The sequence below is a fragment of the Diplotaxodon limnothrissa genome, linkage group LG4, assembly GCF_057381915.1.
Source record: "Diplotaxodon limnothrissa isolate DT_005_m linkage group LG4, D_limnothrissa_male_GT1.1, whole genome shotgun sequence".
In the NCBI taxonomy this organism is placed as follows: domain Eukaryota; kingdom Metazoa; phylum Chordata; class Actinopteri; order Cichliformes; family Cichlidae; genus Diplotaxodon; species Diplotaxodon limnothrissa.
Window position 1 is genome coordinate 4,608,515 of NC_140599.1, and position 18,542 is coordinate 4,627,056.

The window sequence follows — 18,542 nt, forward strand, 5'->3', positions numbered from 1 at the left end:
CGAGGTCCTATCTCGTTGCCACACCCCAAGGTGCAGTGCTGCGACGGAACCGCCGCCATCTCCGCCTCGAACCATCTCCACGGGCTATGCCACAACCCCTTCCAACACCCACTGTGGACGCTGAGGAGCTGCCATCTCAGTGCGCTGGTGCGTCCACTCCAGAAACCTCACCTTTGGCCCCTAGTCTTCCCCCAACACTTGCACCCACTCACGCCGACGTACCGGATCAGTTACACATGAGGTGCGGCCGGGTACGCAAGCCAGTCAACAGGCTGGATCTGTAGACACTGGGGTAATGGGAGAGAAAGAAGGACTGGGGAGTGGGAATGTTGTATTGTTGCTGTTTTGCACTTATGTTTTCAGCTGCAACCAATACTGCTGTTACCTGGTTGACTTAATTACCTTAAATGGCCTGTATTTATATAAATGGCCTGTATTTATAAAGGTTTACCATGTTTAATAAGTCCTGTTTTGTGGACACTGCCCTTCAGGCCGACAGTAAGCCATTTGTGCCCGGTCCTTAAGAGAACCGCCCAGAGGCTATTATAGTGTCACATGTTATCATTGTGTCGTTGCTGTTCTATTTGGGGTTTGTTATTGGAAATAACATGAAAAGGGGGGGAGATGTCATATACTGGGTTGCCTGTGTCGAGCGGGTGGGCGTTGCGGCTTTACGCCACTAGGACACGCTTTGCGGCAGGGCTGTCTATGTCCAGTTCTTCTCTTAGCTGCCACACCCGTTGTTGTGCTGTTATCCGGTTGTTCAGTGATGACGCGACGAATCCTACTTCCGGGTCTAAAGTAGTCTGCGTTTAATATGGATTTTGTGTTGTTAACATGTTTAATGATCAAAGCAGCCAAACGTGAGTACAGGGACAGGGTGGAACAACAGTTTGACAACCCTCGGAGTATGTGGCAGGGACTAAACACGATCACAGACTTTAGAGGGAAAACCAGCACACCGCAGACCACGGCCTCTCTGTGTGAGGATCTAAACGTATTCTACGCTAGATTCGACACAGCGAACACCATGAGACCGGACAGTGTGCGCACCGCGGATGACGTCAGTGCGCACACTGTGTCTGAGGAGGATGTGCGGAGGTGCTTCAGGAAGGTGAACGCACGCAAAGCTACTGGTCCGGACGGGATTCCCGGCCGCGTCCTCAGGTCATGCGCGGCTCAGCTGGCTGGAGTGTTCACGCACATCTTCAACCTTTCCCTCTCTCTGTCTGTAGTCCCAGCCTGCTTCAAAATGGCCACCATCGTCCCTGTACCCAAATCCTCCACCATCTCCTCATTGAACGACTGGCGACCTGTAGCCCTGACCCCCATCGTAAGCAAATGCTTCGAGAAGCTGGTCAGGGACTTCATCTGCTCTGCACTACCCGACTCACTGGACCCTCTACAGTTTGCATACTGCCACAACAGGTCCACTGATGATGCCATAGCCCTGACACTACACACTGCCCTGTCACACCTGGAGAAGAGAGACACGTATGTGAGGATGCTGTTTGTAGATTACAGCTCAGCATTCAATACCATCGTTCCCTCGAAGCTGGACAGGAAACTGCAGGATCTAGGACTGAGCAGCTCCCTCTGCAGCTGGATCCTTAGCTTCCTGTCTGACAGACGCCAGGTGGTCAGACTGGGCAGCATCACCTCATCCCCCATCACACTGAACACTGGTGCTCCACAGGGGTGTGTACTGAGCCCTCTCCTGTACTCACTCTACACCTACGACTGCACAGCCACTAACAGCTCCAACATCATTGTGAAGTTTGCGGACGACACTACAGTGGTGGGTCTTATCACCAACGGTGATGAGACGGCTTACAGGGAGGAGGTCAGCGCCCTGACCCACTGGTGTCAAGACAACCATCTCACCCTCAACGTCGCAAAGACAAAGGAGTTGATAGTGGACTTCCGGAGGTGCAGAGAAGTACACACCCCCATCACCATCAACGGCGCTGCTGTGGAGAGAGTGAGCAGCTTCCGGTTCCTTGGCGTACACCTGGCTGAGGATCTTACGTGGTCAGTACACACAAACAAAACAGTGAAGAAGGCGCAGCAGCGCCTCTTCTTTCTCAGGAGACTGAAAAGATTCGGCATGAGCCCCCGCATCCTCAGGACCTTCTATCGCTGTGCCATTGAGAGCATCCTCACTGGATGCATCACCACCTGGTATGGCAACAGCACCGCCTACAACTGCAAAGCTCTCCAGCGAGTAGTGCGGTGCTCTGAACGGATAATTGGAGGTGAGCTTCCCTCCCTCCAAGACATCTACAGGAAGCGGTGCCTGAGGAAAGCGGGGAGGATCATCAAGGACTCCAGTCACCCCAGCCATAAACTGTTCAGACTGCTTCCATCAGGAAGGAGGTTCTGCAGCATCCGGTCCCGTACCAGCAGACTGAGAGACAGCTTTTTCCATCAGGCCATCAGACTGCTGAACACGTCATAGACACCTCAGCTTCACTACTGGAACTTCAACATTATGCACTCCACACTGTATATAAATGCCACTTGTTTTGCACATATTCAACTCTGTATATTTTATATATTTTATTATTATTATTATTATTTTATTTTATTTTTTTACTATTTAATTTGTAAAAATGTGTATACACACACACACACACACACACACACACACACGTAGGAAAATATTTAGTATACACATCCAGAAATGCATACACTATTATATATTGTACATATATTTATTAGTTTCAGGTTGGCCATTCTTGTATTTTGCTCATTTGTGTTGTTGTGTTTGCACATCTCTGTTGCTTGTGGGGCTCGCACACAAGAATTTCACTCGCATGTGCTGTGCCAGTGTGCCTGCACATGTGATGTGACAATAAAAAGTGATTTGATTTGATTTGATTTAATGTTTTGTATTTTCTTATATTTGATCTCAAAAAGCTCCTAAAACAGTCAGTGATCACTGCTGACCTCCCTCGGCTTTTATTACCACTAATCATTTATTTAAGCTCAGTTTTTAAAACGTTAGGATGTAACTACAGCCCAGCCCATGCAGCAGTATATGAATGACTAACCTCGTATTGTGGATGGATTATCTCAGTTGTTCTCCTGGCTGAAGTTTGGTCCTTTTACAGCACCCTGCCATGCGATTACATTTGTTCCTGACCACCGAAAACACTCACGTTAACTTTTATCGAGTGGAAAAAAAGTTAGCTTGTTCATATTATGCTAGCATAGCTGTGTCGCTAGCGGTCACGTAGCACATCATTATATACCAGCTAGCCCAACTTCAGTAACCCTACAAACGTCACTGCTGTTTCGTTTTCTGTCTTCATTTATGTTGGAAGTGATAACAGAGATGTACGTTTTAATTTGTTTCCAAAACCCCGCAGTCAGGACATGCTATATTGTATTTAGATAGAAGCTAGCGAGCTAACTTCCTGCTAACTTCTAACTCCGTTAAATGTCATAAATTCCATTTTCATGGATGCCTGGATGTTAAACTCAATTGTTACACCTGGTAGAGCAGAACGCTGATCATTTTATTAAAGATGAAAGACTTTAGACTGTTTTTCCAACTCTCAGTAATGCCATAGTGATCGTTGGATATATGGACCTGCAGCGGAGTTTAGACCCAGACACGGCTAGTGACGTCAGACTGAACAACCGGATAACCCATGCTGGATACACGTTCAATAAAGCAGCATCACAAGAAAGCTACCGAGTGGTCATTCTACACAGGCCATTTACCATTCTAAATAATTAAGGTAATAACAATACAATGATCAAGAACCAGGGTGAAAATTTGCATATATTTGCATCACTTCTGTGGAATTACAGAAGTTAAAAGCTGAACATGTGCAATAGCACGTGCGCAGTTGAAGTTGAAAGCAGGTTAAAGCAAGTTTCACAGGATGTTGGGTCGAGCTGAAACAACCACAGGCTTCAGTGTGAGTGCTGCAGTGCTGTAGAATTCTGAAACCAGCCATTTCCTCAACCTTCTCACGCTATGAGGCTCACTGAGCTGTCAGCATGACTATATGTGCATATGTCTGTGTTTTCATGACTAGTAAAAGCGCTATACAAATACAGGCCATTTACCATTCTAAAAAATTAAGGTAATAACAGTACAATAATCAAGAACCAGGGTGAGTAAAAGATACTTCTATTAAATTTGCATATATTTGCATCACTTCTGTGGAATTACAGTAGTTAATTCCACAGAACATATGCAATAGCACGTTTCACAAGTTTCACAGGATGTTGGGTCGAGCTGAGACAACCACAGGCTTCAGTGTGAGTGCTGCAGTGCTGTAGAATTCTGAAACCAGCCACTTCCTCAACCTTCTCATGCTATGAGGCTCACTGAGCTGTCAGCATGGCTATATGTGCATATGTCTGTGTTTTCATGAAGCCTTTAAACCACTAGTATTGTCTAACTGTAATTGTTTCACAGCAGACTGATCAGTGAGCGTGATTCTCTGTTTTAGAAGGCATTTGCATTTTCTTTCTTTTATTGGTGAGTTTTCTTCTCCTCTGGGTCTATTTACAGTTTAGTATAAAGAAGAAGTTAATAAAAAGAGACAGGATACTTGTGCAAAAAATAGAAAAGAACATACTGTATAACACCTGAACTGTGACCATGCTCCCCCTTGTGGTGGCTAGTGGGTAATACACCACACTACAATTACTACTACAGGTTTTCAGCCATCATTGTATGTATTAACAACCAACACACACATTTCACACACATAAAAACTTTTTTAATTGTAATATGGAGGTAAAAAGGTTTTACCATACACATTTAGGGACAAATGTGTGGCTGCTCGTCTATAAGTTTGTTTCTGTTTATATCATTTCTGACCTGCATCATTTACAAAAGTCGCACAAACCAGGTTTTCTGCACTGTCACCTAACGCTCCCTGAAATACAATAACTTCATAAACGACTTCTCTGATTTTTTAGCTGGGATTATGCCCAATTGTGCTGTTAAGAGGGAATGTCATCGAGCAGAACAAATGTGATGGATGGTCCCAGCACGGAGCCTTGAGGAACTCCACATAGCAGCTCTGTGGATTCAGACTTAATCTGGTTTGCAGACACATTAAAACTCCTATCAGATATGTAGGAAGAAAACCACTCTAAAAGAGACTCTGCCGTGGTTTTTGTTACAGCCTCCAAGAGACTTTCCCAACGTGTGGTAATCCAACTGCTCTCAGAACTGTTCGGTCCAGTGACTGCTGTCAAACAAATCCTTTTTATGCTGACACAGAGAAACTACCAGCTGACATAAACACATCAGGTTTTTATTCTGGGTTAAAATTAGTATTAGTATTGATTAAAAAAAAGACTTAACTAATTAATTTCACAATTTTCTGTAATTGATCGCGATTAATTGCAATTACTTGATGAATAGCGTGGCTGCAATGACACTTTTTAAACTTTATATTTAAGCTTGTAACAAACATTTATGCAATATAATGAAGTAAATGGAGAATAAACACAAAGAATGTGTGCTTAAATTCAGAGAGAATTTGAACAGTTTTCTTTTAGCACAGGTTCTCTCCTGTGAAATACAACTTTTTTTAAAACCTACATACTAATGGCTAAGTATACACTTATATATAATATATATATTAGTGCTCTCAAACAATTACAATTTTCAATCGGATTCATCACAGGGTTACTGTGGATTAATTTTGATTAATCATGATTAAATATAATTCATTTTTAATCAATATTAATTGCATTTCATTTTGCATGAGCAAACAGACTCGAGAAAAAAGCGGAAAATATACGCACTTAACATGTTTATTGACATCTTGTACATTCATGTTAACAAAAAACTCTGTAAACATTTATCCTCTCTCGCTGTCACTCTTGCAGAGTCACTTCAAGTCCTTGAGACGAGGAACCAAAGCTATGTAAAGTGCGTGTTCTCAACGACATTAACAGGTGTGCAGTTTGTTGCAATCCACTTGGCAAATGTGTCAGTCAATATGTTCGAGGCAGACTTACTGAACCCCCGATGCTTCGTGAGTGGTTTGTCGCAAGTTGGGTGACGCGTTAGCCAAAGTCCTAGCAGCATCCCCGGCTAATATATGCTTCGCATCAATGTGATATTTTAAGCTGCAAGTGCTTTGGTGAAAAGAAAATTCCTTCTTGCACAATGTGATTGATTCAGCTGCCCAGCCTCGCTTCTGTTAGTGCGCCCTAAGGCAGCTGTGGCTACAATGTAGCTGCCATCACCAGTGTGTGAATGGGTGGATGACTGAATGTAGTGTAAAGCACTTTGGGGTCCATAGGGACTAAGTAAAGTGCTATACTAATACAGGCCATTTACAATTTAATTGGCCTTGGTTATGGCAGGTTAAGACTCTACAGAACGTTGTAGAACCACATATCAAAGGATTTAAGTGAATCTTTGTATATATTTGAATATGTGTGAATAATTCTGACCATCTGTCAATTTGAGAAAAAATAATTAAAGTCAAACCAATTCTTTTGTTAAGTAATTATAATTTAAGCTGTACAGTCATTCCACCCAGTTAAAACATCAGTCTACAGAAATAATTAAAGGCTCAAAATTATTTTGGCATTCATGCCCAGGGTGGGCATTAATATCTACAAAAACGTGTGCAGTGAAGTTCATCCTCTTCAAATACTTCTGTTATTGCTGTTATTGTTAATAATCTAGTTCCTTTATACTGCTGTCTTCTGTCAGGGCTGGCTCATTATATCTGTACTGTTCACTATTATTTCTATTGTGCTGTAAGCCTTTGGATCTCCGCCTTCCTTCTCTTCTACTTCTTAAGTAGCTTCCTTCTAATGATATCATAGCACTAGAAGTACTTTCCGACCAGTGTGGATGTTGGTCTGCTTATCTATAGTTCCCACATGTGTTGCACGTTTGGTCTATTTTTTTAAGATAAAATTCTGGGTATTTTCTGTACTATCAAAGTAAAGCCAAGCAGAGATGTGATATTCTGGTGATGGCACTGACCTTTGTGTATTCTGCAAAGTATTGTGCTCATATGTTTCCCGGAGGTTTGGCTCTTAGGCCGAGTTTAAAGTGCATGTTTTTGTGCATTAATGTCTCTTCAAAGGTGAGTAAACATTAACAGACGAGGATGGATTACTGCTGTTCAAGCTGAAGGAAGTCTCATCACTAAGCACGCCAGAAGCAAAACCTCAATTTATATTTATATTTTTAACATGTACCATGATCTTATTCGAAGACACCATCATGCACAAAGACATAATGTCATTTAATTTTACACATTCAGTCAAAGTTTCACATGTAAATTTGTTCATTAAGAAAGCTGGTGTACTGCACTGCTGTTGTGAATAATCTTAAAAGGAATTAGTTAAAAATTTACACCAGAAGGAGACATTAGCTTTGCAGCAAGATGCCTTTGTGAGGCGCCAAGCTGTTTTCAGTATTTTATTTGTTTCATCATTCTTTATAATATGGTGAATTAAAGGCATCTATCAAGACCCATTGAGACTTAAATCTGAGCCAAACATTAAGGCTGTTGTTACGTTGTTAAAAACACACACAGACACACACACAACCATTAGGTTTTTATTCTTGGTTAAAATTTGTCATTAACTTGACTTAGCTGAGGTTTGTTTTTGCTCCCCAGATGTCTTGACTGACCCTTACTTCCTTGTGTGTATTTAAAGTCTCTCTTCAGTCTTTATCATTCCACTTATGGGCTCTATATTTCTTGGTCTGTTTATTAACCCCTTTTAATGGTGCATTTTGAGTTGCTTTGCCTGCTTTTGAGCCTTTGCATTTAGGTCCGTTTGTCCTGCACACCATGGTAGTTATGATAGCATAACGTATCATATAACTCATAGCTCTTGTCAAACAATGTCGAACAGGTTAGATTTGGTTTGGCTTAAAATTCCTAGAGAACCACAAGATTTTGCATATATTTATTGAGATAATATATATGTAATAATAATTATTATATTTTCATTCACTTGCTGATAACTGTAAACATGAAAAACTATATTTATTAATGGTCCGAGAAAGAGAACAGGCTGTGTATTATGAAAATACCATGTTCTTTTTTCAAGATTGTATTAGACTTGGGAATAATTACTTTTCAGGGTTAAAATATGAATATAATATATAATACATGTAAATAACAGTTGCATTTAGATTTTTTTGATTGTGTCTGAAACGTTTACAATTCAAACACCTTTGTGACTACTGCATAAAAAGTGTCTTGTTCTGTTTTGTCACTTAAACATGTCCAATGTGTAGATAGCGCTTGATGTTCCTAAGCCACTGCATATAACTACGACTCATAATAATAACATATAAAAGCAAATTACAAATATCAAATGTGATTTTCATTCATATATTCAGATTTTCATTTAATGCATAAACGTTTTAGATAATAATTAATGGTGGAGTGCCCACTCCGGGTCGGGGATGAGTTCCTGCCCCAAGTGGAGGAGTTCAAGTATCTCGGGGTCTTGTTCGCGAGTGATGGTAGAAGGGAGCCGGAGATCGACAGACGGATTGGGGCTGCAGCTGCAGTAATGCGGACGCTGCACCGGTCCGTCGTGGTGAAGAGGGAGCTGAGTGTAAAAGCGAAGCTCTCAATTTACCGGTCGATCTACGTCCCTACCCTCACCTATGGCCACGAGCTGTGGGTAGTGACCGAAAGAACGAGATCGCGGATACAAGCGGCAGAAATGAGCTTCCTCCGAAGGATGGCTGGCCTCTCCCTTAGAGATAGGGTGAGAAGTTCGGCCATCTGGTAGGGGCTCAGAGTAGAGCAGCTGCTGCTCCACATCGAAAGGAGCCAGCTGAGGTGGTTCGGGCATCTGACAAGGATGCCCCCTGGGTGCCTCCTGGGTGAGGTGTTCCAGGCATGTCCCACCGGGAGGAGGCCCCGGGGCAGACCCAGGACACGCTGGAGAGATTATATCTCTCGGCTGGCCTGGGAATGCCTTGGTGTTCCCCCGGATAAGTTGGAGGAGGTACCTGGGGGGAGGGAGGTCTGGGCCTCTTTGCTTAGGCTGCTGCCCCCGCGACCCGGCCTCGGATAAAGCGGATGAAGATGGATGGATGGATGGATAATAATTAATGATGACAGCAACCTAGTGGTTGTCATGAAAAATAATATCTACATCAGAGTATTTATTAGTAAAGATTTGATTTGTAATGTTCTCTGTTCTTGTTAGGTTGGTGGGTCGGTGAAAGGGAATCAGTTTTACTTTGCTCTCATCTATGAGGAAGGAGATGAAATTGAAGGTGGCTGCCTTTACAGGAAATCTGGAGGGAAATTTCAAACACTTCCTGGTTACCCACAATGTTCTATGACCAATGGAGTTGTCAACTTCTTCCTGGCACGCACAGATGCCGTGCAGAGGGTGGGCTTTGATCCTAAGCTCCAGCGGACAGCACATTCAGGTAAGTCCAGACCTCATCAAAGTTTGAGTTCTAAGTGGCAATTAAAGTTTTTTACCTTATGGGGAAAATGTCTCTTTCTTTCTCCAGAGTTCTTTATGGATGGTCTGGGCACTTTGCTAGTTGCCACATGTGGTGATGTTTCCATTGACCATCAACTCACAACATCAGAAAACAAGAGTCCTTTGTATAACAAATTTAGATACCCTGGACAAGGTGATGTTGAGTTCAAACTGAAGCTTCACTTTTACAAAAATCATCTAAAATGCATTAAATATGGATAGAGTACCAAAAAAATGAGAGTCACTGGTTTTAGAACATTTTGTTTCTTTTTGTTTTGGATGTTATTGCCACAGTGAAAGAAAATAAAAACAATGATACTCTGGTCTTCCTTTCACCATGTATGACAATTTGTTATTTCTGTCATTTCGTTCAAGTGTTTAATTTGGATAACTACTGTATGTGAAAATTGTAATGTCACTGCCACTGACAATTGTTTCTAAATTTTTAACACTGGTATTTTATTTATTGCTTCTATTTAAAATTTCGTTTTATTGTCTGTGAAATGTTGTTTCTTTAATCCAACTATGTAAGGAACTGAAATCAGGGAGTACTGTTTCGCTGAAAGGATGTCCATCGGGGCTGAAACTCGTGGCAGCAAGTGGCCTGGGCCTATGTATATTTATATATAAAACATAGGTGTACACCTTGTGACATCAATTTGATTGATGTCCCCAGCCTTGACCTTTTGACCTTACCGGAAGTACTCCGGAAGTGTCTAATCGAATCCAGATGTGTGTAATATGATCCATAAGCGGGACGAATTGCATCCGGTGAGGGGAGGGGGTTACTCCGGCAGTGTCTAATCGATTCCATATGTGTGACTAATCGCATCCGGTGGGAAAAAAGGAGGGGGTTTGTGGAGGGAGGAATATAAAAACAGAGGGGCCGGCGCACACTTTTCTATGTGCAGACAAGATGGAGCCTTTCACTCTGCACCCCTGCGTTCCTCTGTTCTTGGACGGGGAAGAGATCTGCTCTCCCGACGCCGTAAGCATGGGAGGCAGCAGAGCGTTCTCACTCCCGAGGCGTAACATGTCGACGTTTTGTCACGTCCCGCGGCGTTCCTGAGGAACGCGAAAGGAGACCTTCGGCGTTCTTATGGTACGCGGCGGGTTATGGCTGGAATCCAGTGAATGACACTCCCGCGGTAATAGACGTTCCAGCCCTGTATTCCAGCCCTAAACCTAACCTTATCCCTAGCCCTAACCATAACCTTATTCCTGACCTTAACCAGGTCTTTAATGATGTTAAATAGCGTGTTTCTAAGCGATTTGAAGAAAAAGAGCGAACATGTGTAGATTCAGTCCAGACGGTTCTCATATGTCCTCTTTTTTCCGAGGTCGTCATTTAGGAACGTGGTGGGTAGCCGAAAGCGTAATATGGTGACGATTTGTCACCTAGCGTAAAATGTTACGCTTTGGGAGTGAGAACGGGTTGGAGGCAGCAGCAGCGACTGGTCCTCATTAGTGATCAGCAACACCCCCGTCACTGTCTACAGTAACAGATGCGATGCGGCTGATTTCATATAGGTCTCAACTCCTTGTATGTGTAAAGTAAGCCTTAGTGGAAAAAAAGCACATATTCAGAACTCTATCCTAAATAATTTTATTAAATCACCCCGATGAGCTATTTTGGTTTTGTGCAGCCACTCCTTTTCAGACCAAAAGTAAAGAATTTTTCTTCATTTTTTGAGCTTCTTTTACAACAGGTTTTCTCATTAACAGAAAATAGACAGAATTCCCAAAAGAAAACGGCCTTGTTTTACGTACATCAAGAAGGAATCAGATGACCGTCGGTTCATCCCTGTCAATTACCTCCGAGAGATCGGGATGCGGATACAAGCGGCAGAAATGAGCTTCCTCCGAAGGGTGGCTGGCCTCTCCCTTAGAGATAGGGTGAGAAGTTCGGCCATCCGGGAGGGGCTCGGAGTAGAGCAGCTGCTGCTCCACATCGAAAGGAGCCAGCTGAGGTGGTTCGGGCATCTGACAAGGATGCCTCCTGGGCGCCTCCTGGGTGAGGTGTTCCAGGCATGTCCCACCGGGAGGAGGCCCCGGGGCAGACCCAGGACACGCTGGAGAGATTATATCTCTCGGCTGGCCTGGGAACGCCTTGGTATTCCCCCGGATAAGCTGGAGGAGGTGGCTGGGGAGAGGGAGGTCTGGGCCTCTTTGCTTAGGCTGCTGCCCCCGCGACCCGGCCTCGGACAAAGCGGATGAGGATGGATGGATGGAGATCGGGATGCTTCCCCCGTCGGGTACCATAAGCGTATAAGAAAAAAAACCCAGAGAATGTATTATTTGTGTAAGACTGAGAGAGAGAGAGAGAGCGAGAGAGCGAGAGAGAGCGAGAGAGCGAATCGATCAAACTTTTCTACAACACGTTATACCACTCCAGCTCAGGAGAGGCGATTTAGCATGGACTGGCTGGATGACTACGCCGGATGGAAGCATAACCGGAAGCATGGCATGGACTTTCCCTTTGACCTTCATTCAGCTCTATGATCAGCCGTTAAATCTTTCCTCAATATTGCTGTAATGTAGAGCTTGGCGATATATCGAGTTTTTAAAACATATCGATATATTTTTATACGAGATATAAGATGTGACAATATCCTTTATATCGATATAGTCTATGTTACGTTATAATTATAGTTGTGGAGCCGCAAGTTTGCCTCTCTTTCGTCCACTTTTGTCTCTACGTAACGTTACTCCGCCTCGCCTTCACTGAAGACAACTCCCCCTCCTCCCCCATCGCTTCACGTGCAGGCAGCGACGAGATGGACACGGCAAATCTCCGTTAACGAGTTACTGCGCATCGCCCCATGCGTGGGGCTGGACGGCGTCAACGTGTTAACGAGCTAACCATGCTAACGAGCTAACCGCGCTAACCCTAAAATCCTTTCATTCTCTCAAAAGTAGCGCCTTATGTATGAATTCTGGTTGTGCTTGATGGCCGCGAACCGATTTTATGTGGTACACGGCGCTCAGCAATCTGTCAAAAATGTTTGAGTACAACTTTCGTAAGCTACGGAGCTGCACCGCTTGATAGTTTGTCGGCGCATTACGGCTACCGAGGAGCTTTGCGGAGTGATACGTACTGTGCTTCAACGTAATATTACCGTATTGTGTGTGTATAAGGACCATAAATGGCACCTGTAAGAGACACGGTTATGAAGCGGATTTCAAACTCCAGGCTGTCAGTCACACAGTAAAACTTGGGAACAGAGCAGCTGTGAAATCTGTCTGTCTTTGTTATTACGCTCAGCGTCTTTTAGTTTACATTTTGACTGCACAATTGTGAGCTCTTTGTTTAGCACAAAACAACATTGTTTTATTTATGGAGCATTATTATTTAATGAATGCTCATAATTTAATTTTGAGTAATTTTTCATGTACATCTGTGCTGTATGTTAATAAAAGTGCCTGTGTGACATCTGGGACACAGCTTTGACTAAGAACTCTCTTTTTGTTCTTACTTTATGGCTTAAAAAAAATATCAAGATATATATCTTATATCGCCATCCAGCTAAAAAATATCGAGATATGAATTTTGGGTCATATCGCCCAGCCCTACTGTAATGTAACACCAAAGTTAGTATTTTAAGATCAGACAGGTCCCAAAACATTCCTTAGACATTCCCACAGTCATTGAATAAGCATCTGTGGCACAAATAAGCTTCAGGGACTGACTTGTTTTTTAGAACCGACATTTGACACTTGGATGTTGGCTTAATTTTTTATCCAAAGAGAAATTTGACCCTAATAAAAAAAAAAAACACAATACTGTGGTGAATACTTACCTCAACTTTGATGGTTTTTTTCACAGCTACTGTATTTATCTTGAAAAAAAGTGTTACAAGGACACATTGGACATTGCAGAGTACATGAATGGGAAGTAGGAATCCCCCCCCCCCCCCCCCCCCCCCCGACCTTACACACACACAGCACAGACATCACATGGGGATACAGGTCAGAGATCGGTAGCGTTACAGAAAATAAAACACTGAAATATACACTACAATGGGAAAGTACAAGAGGAAAAAGAAGAGACCTCTACTCATGCTGGGCTCCTGGGAGGACAGCATGAGAACAGGAAACAAAAAAAACTCCTCTGCACAGAAAAGCACATAAATGTCCACAGCACAACATTATGGAACACATGACAAGCCACAGGGTCGGGTGGGGGGTGAGGAGTAATCCGAAGCAAACACAGCAGCCATCCTGCACTGTGCTACCATTCCAGCGCGGGCTCAGACCCGCCATGTTCCCAGGAGGGAACAAGCATCGAAGGCGTTAGGAAAGGGAGGGGGGATGAGTGTGTGCATATCAGTGTATATGTATGTGTGTGCGTGTCCAGAGTTCAGCTGAGACAGTGTCCTTCGCCCTGCTAGGCTAAGTAAACAGTCTTCCAGCCAACCCAGGTCACCTTGCATGGAATGGGAAGGAACATACTAAACACAGTCGTTATCAGGGAGATTTTGTTCAGCTCCAGCCTTGCGACCGCAGCTGGCTCCGAAAGGGTATCCGCATGAAGTGATGGTGTTTTTTACTTTAGTGCAAACATCTCATATGAATTTCAAAGGAGTTCTACAGTCCAACACTGGTCTCTCAATCTCCCGTTGGAGAGCCGCAAGGTTCACCATACTTGCGTTCTGTGATGTTGTCATTTCTTGTGCTCAAGGAACCGATTCTGAGAACTCACGGCAGTGAGCCTCCCCGAGAAAAGTGCGTCCGCCTTCGTCAAGTGCTTTGTCAGTGTTTACTCAGCATTCAAGGACAGCAATATTTGCATAGTATTTTTACTGACATATAGTGCACATATGTTTTGGGCAAAAACATTTTTTAATATTAAAATACGAACATTTGTAACAAACAATTGACAAATTAGCCAATGCCAATGCAAAACTTTATCTGCCTGTTAAAAAAAGAAGATAATCTTCTCACAAACTGGTGTTTGATTTTGAAACAGGAAAAAAGTGGGGAAACAACTGAAAAGACTAACATTTGAATAAAACCTGAAAGCAAGTAAATACTTTCTATGCTGCCTTATGGTAAACTTTGGTAACAAGTAACAGTAACAACACTGGCTGATGATGAATTACAGTCAGCTGGTATGGTGACACTGCCAGTATTAACCTGCAGGGCTGGACCGGGACAGAAAATCGGGCATTTTGACTAGAGACCGGCCCACCAGGTATTAAAGCCATAAAGCCTTTGAATGAAAACAAATGCTGTTGTGACAGTGATGTACAGTCTTTTTGGTATATGTATGATTTCTATACATTTTACATCAGATAAAAACTTTGGTTGTAAGATTTAGATAATTATTTAATAAAAGCGAGACATTTTAAATGAGAATAAGAAAGAAAAGTATTTCTTTGTGCCCCACCTTTCCCTGTTAATGCCCTACCTGGCCCCCTGGCAAAAATTTCCTAGACCTGCCCCTGCACAGTTACCAGCTGTCAGCTGCTTAGAAAAGGATCCTGGTGTTATTTCTCATAAACAGTTCATAACTTCCCTTCAACTCATCCATGTCACCTAAAAGGTAAACCTGTTTCTCCATCACCTGTTCAGCTCTGATGATTCAGTAAGGACATCTCCTGGTTTCATCTTCATGTTTCCCTCTCACCACATATCCAAACCGACATCATGACCAGCAGTTTTACAGCTGTGGCTCCAGCAAACATCAGCTGATACTAGAAATTAATATTAAATAAATTCTAACAACAGCTGATCAAGCTTAAACGTGCTGCTGTTGTTTAGTGCGACATCTGCTGGTTTCCTCTTTCTGGCGCAAAGTGGGCGATAAACAAACAAGAGAGAAAAGCCGATCAGGTGATCATTGATCAGTTTCATGATTGAAGTAGCAACAGGAGAGGCAGGGGGAGAGAATGAGAGGAGAAGAGGCAGCTGTGCAGCGTAACGACAGAATAACTCCAGCTTTGTGTCTTTTTCCATTCTAGCTAAAGTCCGGGACAAACTGCGTCTCTTCTCAGCTCAATACGAAACGTGTAATATTTTCTCTGAATGAGGGACCATTCCATTTTTTAAGGAGCCGTTGGCAACTCTACTAACTAACCTTATGAATAAAATAAAGTTCACTATCAGTAACATCATAGAACCCACCCACCTAAAAACTCCATCAAGCTGGCTAGAACGCAGTATGAGTTATTGCAACTGACGGTAAAAAGTCAGCACAACGAAAATAAACTCCACCTAAACTTGGTTTATATCTGACCCAGATAGACTGCAGGTCATAACTTCTTACCTGAAGTTCAGTTCACCTGACACTCGGACTGGTGGCTGCCTCGGGTCTCTCCTCCTGCCTCCCCTTCCCTCATCCACCTGCTGGCCTCTGTGGAAGCCCCGTCATAGCCACCACCAAACAACTGATTTTTTTACACATCGACCTGCATCTGGCCAATCCACCACCTCTCATTGTTCATGCCATTACAAAAATAAATAAAAAATAAGTCACCGGGCATATCCCCGGTATGCCCGATGGCCAGTCCAGCTATGTTAACCTGCAACCAAATCTACAGCTCCATACAGCAATTTTACAACTTAGATTATATCTTATAACTCATATGTTAGCTGCCCTCAGTAGCATACTGTCTGAAATATTCGACGGCTGCAACAATTCTTTAAGTGTTATTTTTTCCTTGGGATTCTTTTTTTTTTTTTTTTTTTTTTTTTCTTAAATGACATCAGAAACAGCAGTATGCGACATTACGTGATGGCAGAGCTTCAGTTCATCCTTTGTCATTTTTTTTTTTTTTTTTTAATAAATAGGACAGGGGGAATGAATGAGAGAGAGAGGGGGAGAGAAAGAAAGAAAACCCAAGGGGAGAAGAGACGGTGAGAAGGGGGGGGAAGAGAGACAAAAAAAACAAAAAACAAAAAAAAAAACTCCTGGGTCACCTGTATGGAGAAAAAACAAACAAACAAACAAACAAACAGAGGAGACAGCAAACAACAAAGAGCAACATAATAATAGAGAAAACAAAGCACCATCACAATAAACTAGCTAGTCATAGATATCAGTATTTACTAAGTAATAAACGATATTGTGCAGCACGCAAGATAGACAGCGCACAGTGTGCTTTGAGGCAGCAGCCAAGAAAGCTTTAGTCCGCGTCTGTGAATACCCATGTGTGCATACCTGTGTGGATCAGCATGCTTGCATTCCAAAGGTTTCTCCATGTAATGATCTGCTAGGGAGTGTGGGGGGGCCACAGCCCCGTCCTCCAGGGTGTGAAGCGGGTATGGAGGAGATCAAAACTCCAGACATCCAGAGGCCCCCAGAACACAAGAGACCATGGAAGACCAACAGAGGGGCAGCCGCGCCACTGTTCCAGTAAGAGCTGAGGAGAGTCCCAGATGAGGGCTCACTCAGCAGCCGCGGAGCAGAAGCCAGGGGGGGTTGCAGTGACGCGCCCGTGAGCTCCGCCGGCCCCCAGCTGCGCCTGAGTGACCGAGCCCCAGGCCGAGAGGCCGGGGGCACCCCACCTCCAAAGGGGCCCGAGCGAGCCCCAGGCCCCAGGCCCCGACAAGCGGCCGCCAAGGAGTGAGCCGGTGTGTACCCGGACGCCCACCCCCAGACACAAAGAACCACCAACACACCGACACCTGAGGGAGTCCGCCACCGGCAGGGGAAGTGGTGGTGGGTGGAGATAGGCCTCCAAACCTTGGAGGGCCTGAGGTGTCCCCAGAGAGGTGGCGTCTGATACCCAACCTGACATATAGACACAGACATACAGGCACACACAGACACAAACATCCATTCCCACCCTCATGCTCTCATATGCACTCACTCCACACTCAACCAACGTGGAGACAGACATAAAGAGACGCTGTACACACAATCACACTCCCCAAGCGTACTCTACAAACCGGGTCTAGGTACCCTTGCCCCTGGAGGGGGGAATTGCACCCAGACCCAGGTGGTGTTACCCTTTTCCCTGCGGTGGGGAGAGGCAGACCACCCCGACTCCGCAGCAGCAGGGAGGCCCCACACCCCAGACCGCAGTCGGACGGCCAACTCCTCCTACTAGCCCTCCCGCTCCAGCAGGCCGCAGAGAATGGGGGTGGGAGAAGACTCCAAACCTCCCTCCACCCGCTCATTGTAGTGTTGATGCATATGTGTTCTAAGGTGCAATTAAAACCCAGGAGGGCATGGAGCTACCTGCCAAGGAGCAGCAGGTAAGCGCATAGTCCCTCCTGCTAACCCTCAATGACTAAGTGTATTTAAAATTGAGAGGTGGGCAATGACGTCAGGGGTGAGGTATACACCCTGATGGTGATTTGGACTCCGTGATTGTGCCCACCCCCAAGATCCTATATGTATGTGTAATGAGAGTGTGAATAATGTGAATGTCTAAGTTGTGGGATAAAATTGAGGCAGAGGCAGCCAGAAGGGGACAGGGGGGGGGGTAGCCTCCTCTGCACCCTGGTGACATACCCCTACTCCAAGGCCCTGCATGTGTGGGTGGTTGTGGAGGAGCGGGAAGAGGGAGGCAGCTGGAGATGTATGATTTCTATACATTTTACATCAGATAAAAACTTTGGTTGTAAGATTTAGATAATTATTTAATAAAAGCGAGACATTTTAAATGAGAATAAGAAAGAAAAGTATTTCTTTGTGCCCCACCTTTCCCTGTTAATGCCCTACCTGGCCCCCTGGCAAAAATTTCCTAGACCTGCCCCTGCACAGTTACCAGCTGTCAGCTGCTTAGAAAAGGATCCTGGTGTTATTTCTCATAAACAGTTCATAACTTCCCTTCAACTCATCCATGTCACCTAAAAGGTAAACCTGTTTCTCCATCACCTGTTCAGCTCTGATGATTCAGTAAGGACATCTCCTGGTTTCATCTTCATGTTTCCCTCTCACCACATATCCAAACCGACATCATGACCAGCAGTTTTACAGCTGTGGCTCCAGCAAACATCAGCTGATACTAGAAATTAATATTAAATAAATTCTAACAACAGCTGATCAAGCTTAAACGTGCTGCTGTTGTTTAGTGCGACATCTGCTGGTTTCCTCTTTCTGGCGCAAAGTGGGCGATAAA

At 44.0% G+C, this 18,542-nt stretch overlaps 1 protein-coding gene across 1 annotated transcript in view; it reads left to right on the top strand.

Moving 5' to 3' along the window:
* LOC146633074 (beta-1,4 N-acetylgalactosaminyltransferase 2-like) overlaps positions 1–9,693 on the top strand; it is a 61,945-nt gene extending 52,252 nt beyond the window's left edge. Inside the window, exons 11-12 of the mRNA XM_085352902.1 lie at positions 9,184–9,412; positions 9,500–9,693. Coding sequence (XP_085209028.1) covers positions 9,184–9,412; positions 9,500–9,693 — 423 coding nt within the window. The remainder of the gene's footprint in view (positions 1–9,183; positions 9,413–9,499) is intronic.
* Positions 9,694–18,542: the final 8,849 nt, after the last annotated feature.